Source organism: Pogoniulus pusillus, chromosome 20 (assembly GCF_015220805.1).
Source record: "Pogoniulus pusillus isolate bPogPus1 chromosome 20, bPogPus1.pri, whole genome shotgun sequence".
Lineage (NCBI taxonomy): Eukaryota > Metazoa > Chordata > Aves > Piciformes > Lybiidae > Pogoniulus > Pogoniulus pusillus.
This window is the reverse complement of record NC_087283.1, coordinates 14132973-14147763: the sequence shown is the minus strand read 5'-3', so window position 1 is coordinate 14147763 and position 14791 is coordinate 14132973. Positions and strand designations below refer to the sequence as shown.

General features: G+C 38.9%; 1 protein-coding gene across 2 annotated transcripts in view; it reads left to right on the top strand.

Moving 5' to 3' along the window:
* SHCBP1 (SHC binding and spindle associated 1) overlaps positions 1–14428 on the top strand; it is a 91333-nt gene extending 76905 nt beyond the window's left edge. Inside the window, exons 3-13 of one of the 2 annotated variants that reach the window (XM_064160313.1) lie at positions 444–559; positions 1461–1669; positions 2562–2654; positions 5942–6175; positions 6267–6435; positions 7677–7797; positions 10707–10838; positions 11257–11375; positions 12108–12194; positions 12508–12649; positions 13278–14428. In XM_064160313.1, coding sequence (XP_064016383.1) covers positions 444–559; positions 1461–1669; positions 2562–2654; positions 5942–6175; positions 6267–6435; positions 7677–7797; positions 10707–10838; positions 11257–11375; positions 12108–12194; positions 12508–12649; positions 13278–13597 — 1742 coding nt within the window. In that variant the 3' untranslated portion in view covers positions 13598–14428. The remainder of the gene's footprint in view (positions 1–443; positions 560–1460; positions 1670–2561; positions 2655–5941; positions 6176–6266; positions 6436–7676; positions 7798–10706; positions 10839–11256; positions 11376–12107; positions 12195–12507; positions 12650–13277) is intronic. The other variant, XM_064160314.1, reaches the window with a different exon arrangement.
* The last annotated feature ends 363 nt before the right edge of the window (positions 14429–14791 follow it).

Here is a 14791-nt window from a genome sequence, read left to right as displayed (position 1 = left end):
AAAGATAATTTGTGCTGTCATGTTAGCTGTTCTAGCTAGTGACCTGGGGGGCAATGATTTTAATACAAGTTAAAAAGTGTTAGTAGTGGATTCTGGGCCTTGGTTTTAGCTGATCTTGCTAGATTTTTGTTTTGTTTTCTGTGACTGTTTAAGGTACAGATCACAGGTATTTAATGCTACTGGCTCTGAAGCCCTCAGTACCTATAAGGCTTAGTGGACCTCTTCTTCCAGAGAAGCACAAAACAGATGACTCTCCTGCTCCCTCAGCACTGAGAGAAAGCAAAATTTCTGACAGTTATTATGAGCAAAACAGAATGAAGACCAACTTCAGACGTGGCAGAGGAACTTTTCAGCTATGGTGGCTGTCACTTCCCAGTGATCTCGACGACTTTCTATTTGCTTGCATAAAAATACTGTCTTTGATTTTAATTTTTTTTTTTTAGCTGACTGCAAAGCTTCTGAAGTGAAAGACTTCACAGCTGAGTATCTGGAGAAGGTCATTGAACCATCTGGATGGCAAGCAGTCTGGCGCACTAATGTGTTTGAGGTCCTCGTTGAGGTAAATGGAATTGAATTGCTCAGGCATTTGTTTCCAATTAACATAATTTACCTCTGCAACAGGCTGATCATTTATCTCTGAAGTTTATGAGCTGATAAAGAAAAGTAATGTTTTCATATCTAATTGCCAGTGATGGCTAGAGCCATTGGAGTTTTTTCAAAGTGCACCTTTCTTGAAAATGGAAGGAACAACCCGAAGTCAGTGCTGGTGAGCTGTGAGATAGAGCTATTTGTACACAGAGCTGGCTGTTGTAATGTTTTTCAAAATGTTAAGGCTCTAATAATTTGTCAGGTTTTTTGTCAGTAAAATTTCTCCTTGTAACTGACCTTAGTATTGACAATAGTTCTTCTGCATTGCATACTCCTGCCTTTAGGCCCACTGAGGGTATCCCAAACCAGAAACTCCTTCTCTAGGTCTGTCAGCATCCAAGTGAAACATCTTTGTGCAATTCCTGGTTGTTCAATTTTCAATTCCGTTAGTGACAAATGGCTTTCACTGGCCCAACTCTTTGGATTGTTCATCTCTTGTCAGCACTTTGAAAAATGAACTCCAAAAGAGTCCCAAAGATCTGTAAGGTGTTGATCTGTTTGAGCCTGAGGATACTACTGATTTTTGCCTATTTTTAAAAAGAACAAAAAAAACCCCCAACTTCATAAGCAGCTTAATGGTCTTATATGAGTATTATGAGGGATTTGAACAGAGTTTTAAATGTGGGAAAGTCTCTAGATGGGTGGTCTCAGAAGCTTAATTCTGGAGTCATCATTTCAACTGAAAAGATGCTTTGCTGCAATGTACATTGGTTTGTGCGGGTCAATAGGCAGTGTGGCCTATTAACTTATGCACTCCATGTTAGCTGTTCTTCAGCTGGATCTAAGGTTCTGAAAGCTATTTGTTCCAACAGGTTGTTGATATGGAGTACTCTGCTCTGAAAGCAGTTGTGCAACTTAGTGAGCCTTTCCTGTGTGAGTCACAGGATAGCACCTTTACCTTTGAGTGCATGCAGGAACTCCTGGAGCTGAAGGAGCGTCAGATACCACTACAGGAGCTGTGGGTTGTGTATGATGAGTCAGGAGAGTTTGACCAGACAGCACTAGCTGTAGAGCATGTCAGGTAGGAAAATGCTCAATGTTCATTTTTTTTCTTAAACGACTGCACTCTGAGTGATGCTCTGAGTTCTTGTGGTCATGCTGGCAGCTCTGCAAGTCAAGGTTTGCAAAATGAAATGGTATTCTGAGGACACTGCTCACAGAGAAATTTCTGTCCTCTGCAGCTATGCAACTGTAAGGTGTGTTTAGCTGCAGGTTACTATCACTTCTCTGTCAAAGCGGGGGGGGGAAAAATTGTGTTGCTTTCCTTCTCCTTCACTCCAGATTTCCTTGGGCTGTATCAGTTTCTGGCTCTAGTGCAGTGTTCCTTTCTCTTCGATAACATTTTATCTTTTTTTTTGCATATTTTGCCTTCTGCTCCAAATTTGTTTTTTATTCTTCAAGCGCTTGTTCACATCATACTTGTTCTTTTTTCCTTGTAATTTTTCTGTCTTTTAAATCTCCTTTGATTTCATATGCTCATGTTGTTTCAAAGCTGTCTACAAATAGGCAATATAGGAGGAATGACCTTTTTGTCCAGATTTGAGTGTCAGAAGTCATGAGCGCAGGTGGAGAATACTTCAGTAGTAGAGATCTAAGATTGGAAAAAAAAGTCTGGTGTTGAAATCCACCTTTTAGCTGTTCACTTCTTTTTTTTTTTTTTTTTTTACTCAGGTGGGATTCAGGCTATAATGAATTTTGACCTTTTATGCACAAAAATCCCTTTATGCAGATGAAGGGCAAGAAAGATAACAGCTATGTATACTAAATAGTTTACAGGGCAGTAACATGGAGCTGGAGAGAGATGATGCTTTGTGATAAATTATCAAATTGGTTGCAGTCATATTTTCAGCACTATTGTCTCAGTGCAGGCAAATGTGGTCTCCTTTGTGTGACTAAATACTTTACTTCAAAAGGTTCTTCTACCAGTGCATCTGGAGGACCTGGGACGAGGAAGAGGAGGATGATTTTGATTACTTCGTGCGATGCGTTGAGCCTCGACTGAGATTGTGAGTGCAAAACCTTTTGATGTTATTAGAGTAGAACCACAGGAGTGTTGGAATTGAGACAGAATTTGGTTAAAAAAAAAAAATTTCTTTACTACTGAATCAAAACAAGTTTGTTCTAACAGTATGCACTGTCTGATAGTCAGAATTTTGTGTGAAGACGGTACAGCTGAAGTTGCTTCATGGGTTCTGGACCCTGTTTTTCCCAGTAATCCTTAACCTTCCATCAGATGGCACTCCAAACTCAGCTAGAGTCATCTTCGAAGTGCAGGCATACCAATTGTAATCCTAATTAAAGCTTGTGTGGGATGATCTGATACCTCTGGGCATAGAATGAAAACCAGAATGGAATTGAATGTAAACAAAACCTTGTAAATTGGTCATGCTGAAGGAGGAATGTGTGTGTTTCTTTCCCTAGTGGGATTAGTCTGCGTTAGGTTTTCTGAAGGTGAGTTTTTAATGCTGTCATGCCATATGGAACTGAGGCAGTGCACAAGGACACAATCTGCTTATATTTTTGAGCACTAGATAAACAAAGCACACCAGAAAACATACCTTGAACAAATAGTTGGGAAGTGATTCTTGCTGTAGGTTTTCCTCTGAGATTTGACACACTGCTCATGAAAGTTACTTTTCAGTTCCTTCACTTGCCATAACTCAGCATCATGAATATCTGGAAGTTTGTGTGTTATGCAGATCCAGGTTTGATGCTGGGGAATTAAAACAATGTGTTCTCAGCAAGTTTGCTGTTGATACAAAATGAGGGGGTTAGAACTAGATTATCTTCAAGGTCAACTCCCTCCTAAACCATTCTGTGAATCTAGAAAACTGAGGAGGAGCTGGCACATTGCCACACTCTGCTGCTATTTAGCAACATCTGGAGAGGCTGGAGAGTTGGGCAGAGGTAAACATCATGAAGTTCAACAAGGGCAGGTGCAGAGTCGTGCAGCTGGGGAGTAATAACCCCATACACCAGTCCAGATAGGAGGTTGACCTTACTCTGCAGGTAAGAACTTGAGTGTAGTGGTGGACAAACTCACCACGTGCCTTCGTTGCCAAAATGGCCAATGGTATTCTGGGATGCACTAAGAATGGGGCCAACAGGTCATGGGAAGTTCTTCTCCCCGTCTACTCTGCCCTGGTGAGCTCTACCTGGAGTATTGTGTCCCGTTCTGGGGTCTCTAGTTCAAGAAGGACAGGGAACTACTGGAAAGAGTCCAACAAAGGGCCGTGAAAATGATTAGGGGACTGGAGCATTTCTGTTACAGGGAGATGCTGAAAGATCTGTGGCTTTTTAGCCTGGAAAAGATAAGACAGAGGGAATTTTATCATTGTTGGTATCTTAAGTGGATGTCATGAGGGTGGGGCCTGGGCTCTTTTCAGTGGTGTCCAGTGGCAGGACAAGGGACAACAGGCACAGACCACAACACAGGTGTTTTTACTTAAGGAAAATCCTTTACTTTGAGGATGATGGAGCACTGGAATCGGCTGTCCAGAGAGGTTGTGGAGTCACCTTTTCTGGAGACTTTCAAAATCCACCTGGATGCCTTCCTGTGCAACCTGTGTTAGGCGGGGGTTAGATTAGATGATCTCCAGAGTTCTCTACCAATATCTACTGTTCAGTGATGAAAGAATATTTGTAACCTATCCTGAAATGCTATTTAGAATATAGCATTATGTGAGCTAGAATATAGCATGTGTTTTACAAATGAACTTTGTGTGGTTACCCAGACTTTGCAGCTAGAGGCTGCAATATGACATATGAAGACTTTGGGTTTGCCTGTATTTTGCTGAGATCACACAAATTAAAAAGGATGTGTTATTGTATGCTTTTTTTTGCAGTGTTTACACTCCAACAATAGCTGTTTCTGTGGAATTTTTGAGTCTTAGGGAGACTGTGTGGAATGAAACCAGAATGCTATGACGTGCCATGGATTAGTATCTTTATTAAGGTTTTTTTGCAAATGTAACAGCCATTTTAGCAAGAATGCAGAACACTTAAAGTCTTTTAGAAGAAAAGCAAATCCTCTCTTATTTTTCCATATAATACTTGATGTAAAGCTTATTTCCAAGCTACACTGATGATGGTGCTATCCTGTGTTGTAATCTAAGCACTGATATGTCAGCGCAGAAATAAATCTTTAATGCATAGCAACATGATGCTTTTCAGGTCTTGGAGCGTTATTAATGAGAACAAACAGTGTCTTTACACTGCACACCAGGTTGTACTAGTCTTCTGAGGCAAGTTGTTTAAAGCTTGAAAAAACAAGGTAGTTTTAGTCACTTTCATATTGACCAGCTATATACTGTCATTGCCAAATTACAACATTGTTTACTTCAAGCGTTTTATGCTTCTATATTGCTATAAAATGTTCTGCTGTTAATCATGCTCCATTGAGTTACTCTGTCTCTGATAACCCTGTTGCTAATATTTTATGAAACTCTTTGTTTTTGAACACTGTTTATGGGAATTATATAGAAATTGACTAACTACAAGTTTTCTTTTAAAGAACCTTTGAAAGTTGAGGGAATATCTTGTCTGGTGTTTCATGCAGTCTCTTGAATAGCCTCTTGGTTATTTGACTCCCTATAAAAATGGTGTGAAATAATTAAATATTGTTTTGCTTGTATCATTGATTGCTGTACAGCTGTTTTTATGGTGACCATGATTGTTCCTACATGATTGGCCCTTGAGTTCTTGGCACTGTTTAGCTGGCAGATGTCCTTATCTTTCAGAATTTGGCAATGCAGCTTTGGGCTGGCATTTTCTGGCCTGCTTTTTCATTTGTAGAGAATACTCTTGAGACACTGCAAAATTTTACTGTGCAGTGCCTTCAGATTCTTGGTTTGGTGCTGATAATGTCAGTCTTACTCATTCTGCATTTTTTTTAATGTGGATAGTTGTTTAGGTTGTTGCTAGTAGAGACTTGACATTGTTCTACTTCAGAATTTTTTTTAAGCTTTTTCAATAAATACTTAAAGCTAGGATGATTTTTCTATATAATTACTTTCTGAATTATTACTGTTTGGCTTTTTAATAGCTGTGCTTTGTTTTAGAGTGAGCTTTGATCATTTTTCAGGATGGGTAGGCAACTACTTAAAGTAACGCTTGTGTCTGTTCAGAGTTTTGGTTTTGTTGCTTTCATAAAAGAATGAGCAGCATTGATATGGACTGCAGAGAATCTTGACTAAAGTACTGATGCAGAACTGCTCAGCTTCTCTCCAGGTTTATACTTGATCTTTCAAAATTGTAAATCTGGAATATACTGACCCCCTTGCTTGAATTGCAGGCATTATGACATTCTTGAACACCGTGTGCCTTCTGGGATTGTAGCTGATTACCAGGACTTGTTGTCTCAGTGCGAAGAGCTTTACAAGAAGTTCTTACATGTGAGGAGCAGCATATCAAGCAGTGATTTGGATTCAGAAATAGAAAACATCTCCATGGTGGAAGGACTAAAATTGTACGAGAAAGTAGAGCACTTAAAACAAAAGCTAAAGCTAATTGAGAATCCTCTGCTGAGGTAATTGGTGGGTATATGCAAGAAAGGCCATATGGGAAACTACACACAGGTACTCTTTGCTGAAGCAAACTGATGGCTTTGCTCTCTTTAGGTATGTCTTTGGTTACCAAAAATACAGTGGTCTTCAAGCTAAAGGACTGAGACCAATGGGTACCAAGATCACTCATATTGTGTCATCAACCATGATGGCAAGTCTTCTGCAGTCGCTGGTGAGGGACAAACTTTGCCCTAAAGCTTGTGGTGAAGAACTAGAAATACAGGTACAGTAACAGGAACTGTCTGTCTGCTGATACCGTTTCTCCAGAAACAGTTTGGAAGAATAAGTTAATCTATCATGTGCAAGATGCTGCATTTGCACAGTTATTTTTTCAGTTCATAAAAGCACTGTAATTTAAACAGTAAGTGCTAAGACTGGACGATGCAAATAATTTGTCAGCTGAGTAGCCTATACAGGCAGTTTCCTTCCTGAGTGTAGGAAATAATAGGAGAACCATCTGTAATGATTCTACAAAGAAACATGGGAAGATAGTCTTGAAACACTTGTGTCTTTTGATACTACTGATAGTTATTTAGAGTTTGAAGAAAAATGTCAGTCCATTGCTCCAGTTCTATGTAAGAGATACATTTACAGTTCAGTTTAGTTTTAGTGAGTTCAGGCAGGACTTAGCACTTTAGCAGTTAAGACTGGTCTGGATTCTTTGGGCCCAAATGAAATTGTTTATTGCACTCTGATCAAGTTCATGAATTACAGATAAGCTAAATGGAACCATTTGGAAGGCCCTGAATTAACTCTGGGGCTATAAATCAGATTTTCTGGCTTGGCAGTTGAAAAATGCTCTCACTAGGCCTACTCTAGAGTTTGCTAGGATGCAGTAAATGTTCAGTGTTTCTATACACTAGTTATCCTTCAGTGCAGAATTCCCCATCAATATTTGAGAAAGGTATCAGCCTGCCCTCTTTGAGTGAGAAAAAGGACCTGATGTTTCCCATTGTTTTATCGGAACTCAGTTTTGGGGTGACTTGCAGCAGAGCAAAGTTATAGAATCATAGAATCAACCAGGTTGGAAGAGGCCTCCAAGACCATCCAGTCCAACCTATTATGTCAGTGTTCAGATCAGCTTGCAGGTAGTTTTTGTTTTCTTTACCTTCTGCCATCAATTTCTTCAGTAATTCATAGCAAGGCTCAGTTCAAATGTTGTCCTGGATCCAAGTCTATATTGAGGTTTGCTTTCTGCTGCATGTGCTCTTCAATCTGTGCTTTTGTCCAAGTTTTCTCATTGGGGAATGATCATGACACAAACAAAAGGAATGTTTGGTTTTCCTTTGTGCAGTGCTATGGTTCTTGAATTAAAGGTAGAAACTGTATATTATTGATGCCATTAGAAAGGATTTCTTTGAAGCAAAAGCGACAACATTTAATTAAAAGACAAGCTTTGAAAGCATAAATACATCTATTTTTATAGCTTCTCCAGAAGCTGATTGTATTCTTTGTTTTTTACAGTTTCACAATGATCCACTGACAGCTGTAAATGCCTGTTATGAAGGAGACAGAGTCATCATCTGTCCTGGTCATTATGTTGTAGATGGTGTGTTCTGCATTGCTGATTCAGTTGAACTAGAAGGTAAAGAGTTTGCTAGCACAGAGGTGTTTAAAACAGTAAACAATGTTATAAGCTACCTCTGCATAATGGTTGACTTTTTGCAGTTTGGCAGGAGCATTTGCTTTTTTCTTCAAAGCATTTCCCTTTCTGCTTGTAGAACTGTCTGATGCACGATAAAGTAAGCTGTTTCATCAGCCATAATTACTTCTGTAGACTGCAGAATGTTAATAAATTCATCATTCCCACCTCTATTTGCCAGGATAAATCTTGGTTATATAGGTGGAATTCAAGAGATACATGGCAGACTTGTTTTACTCTTTATTTTTTAATCTAGAAAGTGCAAAAGTCCTGCTAGGAGCCTTCAGTTTTTTGAACCATTAACTTAGAAGTACTTGAGATGTACTCTTTCTTTGCATATCTTAATCTGCCTCAGAGGTATATGCTCTGAGACTTTCTGCCAGTATAGCACAGGTGAATACAGAGGGAAAGAGTGAAGTGCAATTGGAACTTAGCTTATGGCACTATACGTCTGTGATGTGTATGGGCTACCAAGATGAAGCTACATTACGTCAAGCTTGTGGGTAGAGGAGGGAGCTGTGGATTTAATGTGTACATCTTTTCTGTAGAAACAGACGCAGCATGTGATTGCATTTTTCTTGCAAAACATTTGTGTTCTAAATAGTTTTGCCTTGTTTAGGATATGTTGCTATCACTTTCCTTGCAATTCTTGATTTCTCAGTGTAGTTCCTCTGCTTTATACTGCAACTACATGCATGCATAATAATCTGTATATCACTGGGGCTTTACAGCTGTTCAGATGCTTATTTAGCTGTGCTATCTTGTCAAAACTTCTTAATGGGAAGAAGGCTGGGAGTTTAATTTCCTGCTGTTATTTTTCTTGTCCTTTGTGTTCTACCAGGGTTGTTTTCTTTCCTGCCCTTCTCTCATTTGTTTGATTTACGTAGATATACAGACTGATAGATAATATACCTGTAGGATAAAGGACCTCAGAGTGCTTTATTTGCAAGAATGACATTATTCTCAAATTGCATGGGGTGATATTTATTGCTTTTTTTAAGCTTTGGGGAAACAGTAATACAAATGGTGCAATGAACACCTATTAAAGGGTGAGTTGAGCTTTAAGGAGTATGGCACATAAATAGTTATCTTTAGTACAACTCCATCTGAATGAGTACATGTCAGTGCATTTAATCTTCTTGTGAGGACTCTTGTTAGAGAAGTTCTTATAGCAATAATATCAGAAAAAAAATCTTTGAAGTAGGAGCATCAAGAAAAAAATTGCTGGCACTAATCTGAACAGCTGGCTGTTTTAGTGGTTTTCTTGGGATGGAGTGACTCATCAGAGACATAATGTCACTTTGGTTAGTAGAGCTTTTATTGTTCTCCAGACACTGTGCAAGTCACACTGAAGTTGGAAGTATGAGGATTAGCAAATCAGGGATAATTAAAAACCTACCAGAACTAAAGGCTAAAGCAGTAGCAGCTGCAGGAAATATGGAAAGGCTTATTTCTAGTACTTGACAAAAATGTGTAGCAGAGGCACCTGAGAACTTCCCTTCTGCTTGTGCAGTATTTGCTCAAGCTGCAGTATCTGCCCATCTACATGTGATCAGTGTTACTGGATGACAGTTGCTTTTAGCTTCTGTGGAGTTGTTTAGCTTATGGAGAGGGTGTACAGCTGTGGCCATGTCGTGCATTGAACACCACTTGACAGTGGGTCACTCTTTCCTTGTCTCATTACCATTTCCTTCTTACTACGTCAGCAACTGCTTCTTCAGAAGTGAAGTGTAAAGCAATCTAAAAGCATGGATAGAAAATCTGCAAAATTACTGTAAGACAGTTATTCTTAAAACTCTTGCCTTGGATGCTACCTCTTCTCTGTAGTGGTGTGAAGTGAAACAAGATCAATCTGCTGTCCTGTGGTGCTCTTCTGCATACTGGAAGTGAACTGCCCCATGTCACCCTCCCTAGGGGTGACCTTAAATTGGTAGCAGAGGGAAAAGATTTCTTGGTAGTATAGTGTGATGAAGTCACCTAACTTTGCATTTAGTCTGCTGTCTTAAACTTTCTGCCAACTCCTGCTCAAAGGCTGTTTGGGTTTCTTTTGTTTGGCTTTTTTAATCTTTTGACTTGCACATTACAGTATTTATGTTCTTGGTTAAAAGCTAACATCCTTTTCAGGCACTTCTTATCTGAGTTTGCATGTGCTTTCAGAAAATGATAGGACTCATGCTGCTTTAATAGATGTTGCGTTATTGCTTTCCTTATCATGATTCTTGTCAGTGACAAGCAATAAAAACTTTACATGCTCATAAATTTCCCTGTAAGTGGTTGAATGGTGACAACTGTGGATGGCTTACTAAATCAGTGTTGGCATGCACTTGTGAAAGTTTCTTTTTAATCTGAGTCAGACTGGAAACAACACAGGAACACTGTCCCAAGATTCATTTAAATAGGGAAGCTAAGCAAATCTCACAACATCAAGTGCTTTTTACTTGCGTTCTCGTGTGGTGGTGGCAGCTGCTTTTTTCATTGTGTTCTTTAGACCTTCTGCCTTAGTGAACTTCTTTGCAAGCAGACTGCAGGTGCCTATCTGTCAGCGGTTACTGCATATTCCTGGTCTCTTGTAACTTTTGGGAGTGAGAATTTTGGCCTTGGCAAATGTAAGGTATTACCCTTTTGTTCAGCTGTCTGAGATAACTTTGCATTTTATTATATGTTATTAAGGTAACTCTTGAGTTTGGTTTTGGGCGCCTGTGATTAGTTACAAAGGAGATGTAAGGTGTAGCCTGACTGCTGGGTGTTAAAGAGTTTAGACTTGTAAATCTCTGTATTTCATGTGTTATATACTAAGTACCTGACTGTTAACACTTATTTGTCAAACTTACATCTTTCATCTCTGCTTTAAGGCTATGGCCTGCCAGATGACATCGTGATAGAAAAACAGGGGAAAGGAGACAATTTTATAGATTGCACAGGAGCCAATATAAGGATCTCCAGTTTGAAGTTAATACAACATGATGCTGTGGAGGGGATTATAAGTAAGTATAAAAGCATCTTGACCTTGCTAGGTAAGAATTTGCCTCAACATCATTTTAACATGTTTAAAATGCCCGAAGATGTTAAAATGTACACAGATGTTAATATGTATGTAATACCTTACCAATTCAAAAGTCTTAGGAATGCAATGACAAAAACAGACACTGTCACTTTAAAGAACAAAAACTCCAAAATCTCTAAGACAAATCTTGGACTGATGCTCCTTTGCAGCAGTGTTTCTGCTTACACTAGCATGATAGCACGAGTTCAAACCGTGCATGAGCAAATAACTAAAATGTACCTGAAGCGGATTGTTTCAAAATAGTAATTTATTCACACTGCAGAAATACTAGAAGCTCATCTGTTTGTAGGAGCTGATTAATTGATTCAATTAACAGTGTTTGTTTTCTGTGTATGTAGATGTCCATCAAGGGAAAACCACCCTGGAGAACTGTGTGTTACAATGTGAAACTACAGGCATAACAGTACGAACATCAGCTGAACTACTGATGCAAAAGTCAGATCTGTATGGTGCCAAGGTACAAATTCTTAATGCTGGCTTATTTCCTAGATTCAGGGTTTCTGCTTGGAAATAATATAAGTGGTGATGGGGTGGCTTCTGTCATTCTTGAGTGAACCTTTACAAATTAATTTTAGACAGCTACATGCTACTAAGCTTGAGATTGGTCTCAGTGGTCTTGTGGACTCCATTAATATCTAGAGTTGAGGTGTCTCATGCAGATGTGTGTGTGTGATATGAAAATGATGTTCTAACAGGGGATGTCTTTAAAATGATCATTGCAACATTGCTGGACTGATTAATTTTAAAGTTCTTGCTGAACATGACTTTCATTTTTCTCTTATGAATTTTTTTTTCATTAAACCTTGCATTTGTTCTGGAAACGACCCTTTTGGAGACCTCATCCACTGATTCTTACAGAAGGATGATAAATGCAGAATTGAGCTCTGGTTAGGACAGTCTGAAGAATGGTGGGATCTTTAAGTGTTGAGGTGAATGACTAAAGAACAAGAAAGCAATATTAAAGTTACTCTTTAATAAAGCTGTTAGAGACTGGTGGTGATATCATTGATAGGGCCTCTTACCTTGAAGGTGGCTGCTGAAGTTGGTTAAACCTGTCAAGCTGGAGTGAAAAGAGTTTTGCATTGCACAAACTGGTAGATGAACACAAAGATCTGCAATGGAGTTGTCAAGTTAAACTGGAGATGTGCCTGAAGTATGTGCCTGAACCGCTATCAATTTTATCTTGTAGGGTGCTGGTGTGGAAATATACCCAGGTAGTACATGTGCATTGCTAGACAATGGCATACACCACTGCAAGGAGGGAGTACTGATAAAGGTCAGTTCAAGGCAGAATGTTCTTGCTTTTAACTACTAGAATTCATGCAGATAATTGCATTCAAGTTGGCTTTATAACCTTGCTGCCTTCTGGTAGAACTCTTGTGTCACATAAGATGGTGATGGTATTTGTTTGCCTTGGATTGGTCCGCTATAGCAGTATAATTTCTTATCTGCAAGGAATAAAATGCCTTTTGCAACGTCACTTGCATAGGCCAAGAAAAACATTCTAGCCAATACATGTAAATCCTAACTAGATTTTTCCCTCCTTTGAGCTGAATGTAACATACTGATTTTCTATTTCTTTGCTCTAGAACTTTTTGGATGAACATAATGACATTCCCAAGATAACCATGGTCAATAATATGATCCATAATAATGAAGGATACGGTGTGGTCCTGGTTAGACCAGCAATACCCTCTGATGTAAAGGATGCTTCTGAATTGAGAACAAAAGGTACTTTTTTCTTTTCTTAAAAGGAAGGCTTGAAACTAGTAAATCTAGTATACCCAGGTTTTTGATTGCATCTTTCATAATCAAGTCTCCTAATGTGTTGATAATGTCTAGGTAGCTTTAGCAGAAATAAATTTGTGTAAATTTTGGAACACTGGAATTTTCAAAAGGGTGGACTTGCTGCAGAGAGATACTGTGAATGTCTGTGCTATGTGATATGTGTGCACTTTCATTGTTAAGTCTTTAAGTGTCTGATCTGTGTTCCCTGTGCTAAGCAGAGCCTGTGTGACTGCTGGCCTCTTTGGGTCATACAGAAACCAGCAGGAAAGCAGTTAGAGCTTCTCTTTTAGCTCTTCCACTTTATGTTAATTTCCCCCTATTTTTTTTCTTTCATGTGTTAGAGCTGGGCTCTGCTCCTAGCACAGTTTTTTTTCTTCTCTGCAATAAATGTGACAACTGTTTCTGTGTTTTCCTCAACATCTTACACAGTATTTGGAATATGTGACTGCCACTGAGTAGTTACCTCAAAAATAAGAGAGATGAAGGTGAAAACAGTAAGACTAAAGAAAATATAATTCTAAGAGTTTTAAATAATTTCTCTGTTTTATGTGATTATTACTTCTCAACTTAGGGGGTACACACCCTACCCAGGCAGGTGGTGGGACAACTTGTGTGGGGGACTTCAGACAAGAACAACTATCTGGATGTGTAACTGAGTTGGAGCTTTATGAAAAAGCTGAAAATTCTGAAGAAATGGAAGGCAATTATGAAATTGCAAATGAACTTGGGACTACTTCTGCAAAGAAGCACCAGATGCACAAGAAGAGACTGAGTGAACTGGGTATCACAGAAGCTGACGAAAACTTAATGTCCCAGGAAGTGTTTGTTTCCATTGTGGGCAATCAGTTCAAATGGAATGGGAAGGGAAGTTTTGGTACCTTTCTTTTTTGACTGGCCTGACTCCTAGTAGCATTGCGATTAAAATATTTGCACAAGCTATTTTTACTGCTGCTTTCCAAGCAGTTAACCTGTTCCATTAGCCTTACATAATGTCAATAAAATGTGACAAATATTTATTAATAGTGTATATACTGCATGTGGAAACTTTGCTGCATTGCTGCAAGTATGGAGAACATGGTAGAAAACAGCTCTAGCATGGAGATTGTGCATGTGTTTTAATAATCTGTGTGCTACTTTTTCCTAGCTCTCCAGTGTTGTGGAAGTTTTTTTTAATCTATTATGCTTTTCATTGCGAGGGGAAAAAAGGAAATCTTCAAAGAGAGAACACAGAGTTCATCATGGGAGAGTGGACAACAGATGTTCAGCAACTAGTGGTATATCTTTCTCCATGGTTTTCAGTGTCATTCATCTATAGCTCACTGCTATTAAACATTGACATGCTCTTTCTTAACATAAAACATTTACAAGTATTTCATTAGCTTCTATTCAACATAGTGGTTGGCTGCCATGTTTCCTACTTGAAGGGATTTCTAGAAAACAGCATTTGGAAGGGTAGCATAATTCAGCCTTCTGTGTTTTTTCTTTGCCCAGCTGTTTACTTCGAGCAGCTATCAGTGCCCATGCACCTTTTCCTGAGGGAGGACAGCATCTAACTAAATCCCATTAATCTGAATAAAGAGAAATCAAAGTAATGTCTCTATTAGTGGCATTCATACTGTGCCTTTCAGTGCATTATTGTAACGCTTTTAAAACCGTATGCCATTTGTAGCAGCTGATGTTTTGGAAATGAATGGAAAATTAAAATTATGTTCTCAACTGCAATCTTCTCCGCCCACAGCTGTGAACATTCAGTGGCTCACTGTTGCACAGTGCATTAGTTTTCACTTGAGAGAAAAACTGGAAGGATTGCCTGGTGAAGGACTCTTCAATTACAAACCTAGAAGCTGCCCTCAGATTTTTTTTTTGTACTATGTGCAAGAGTCAGCTTTTGAACTGGTATGTAAAGTGTATATAGGAAAATAGTTAATTGTGGTTCATTGTGTCCTATGGAACAATCATACATGGTGTAAAGAGCCCATTGCCAGACAAGTGACTTGGGAATAATTTCTGAAAGTAGCCTAGCAGGCATATGCCTTCACCAGAAGCGAATGTGCTGCATAGAAGCAGATGTAATTAGTCTGATGC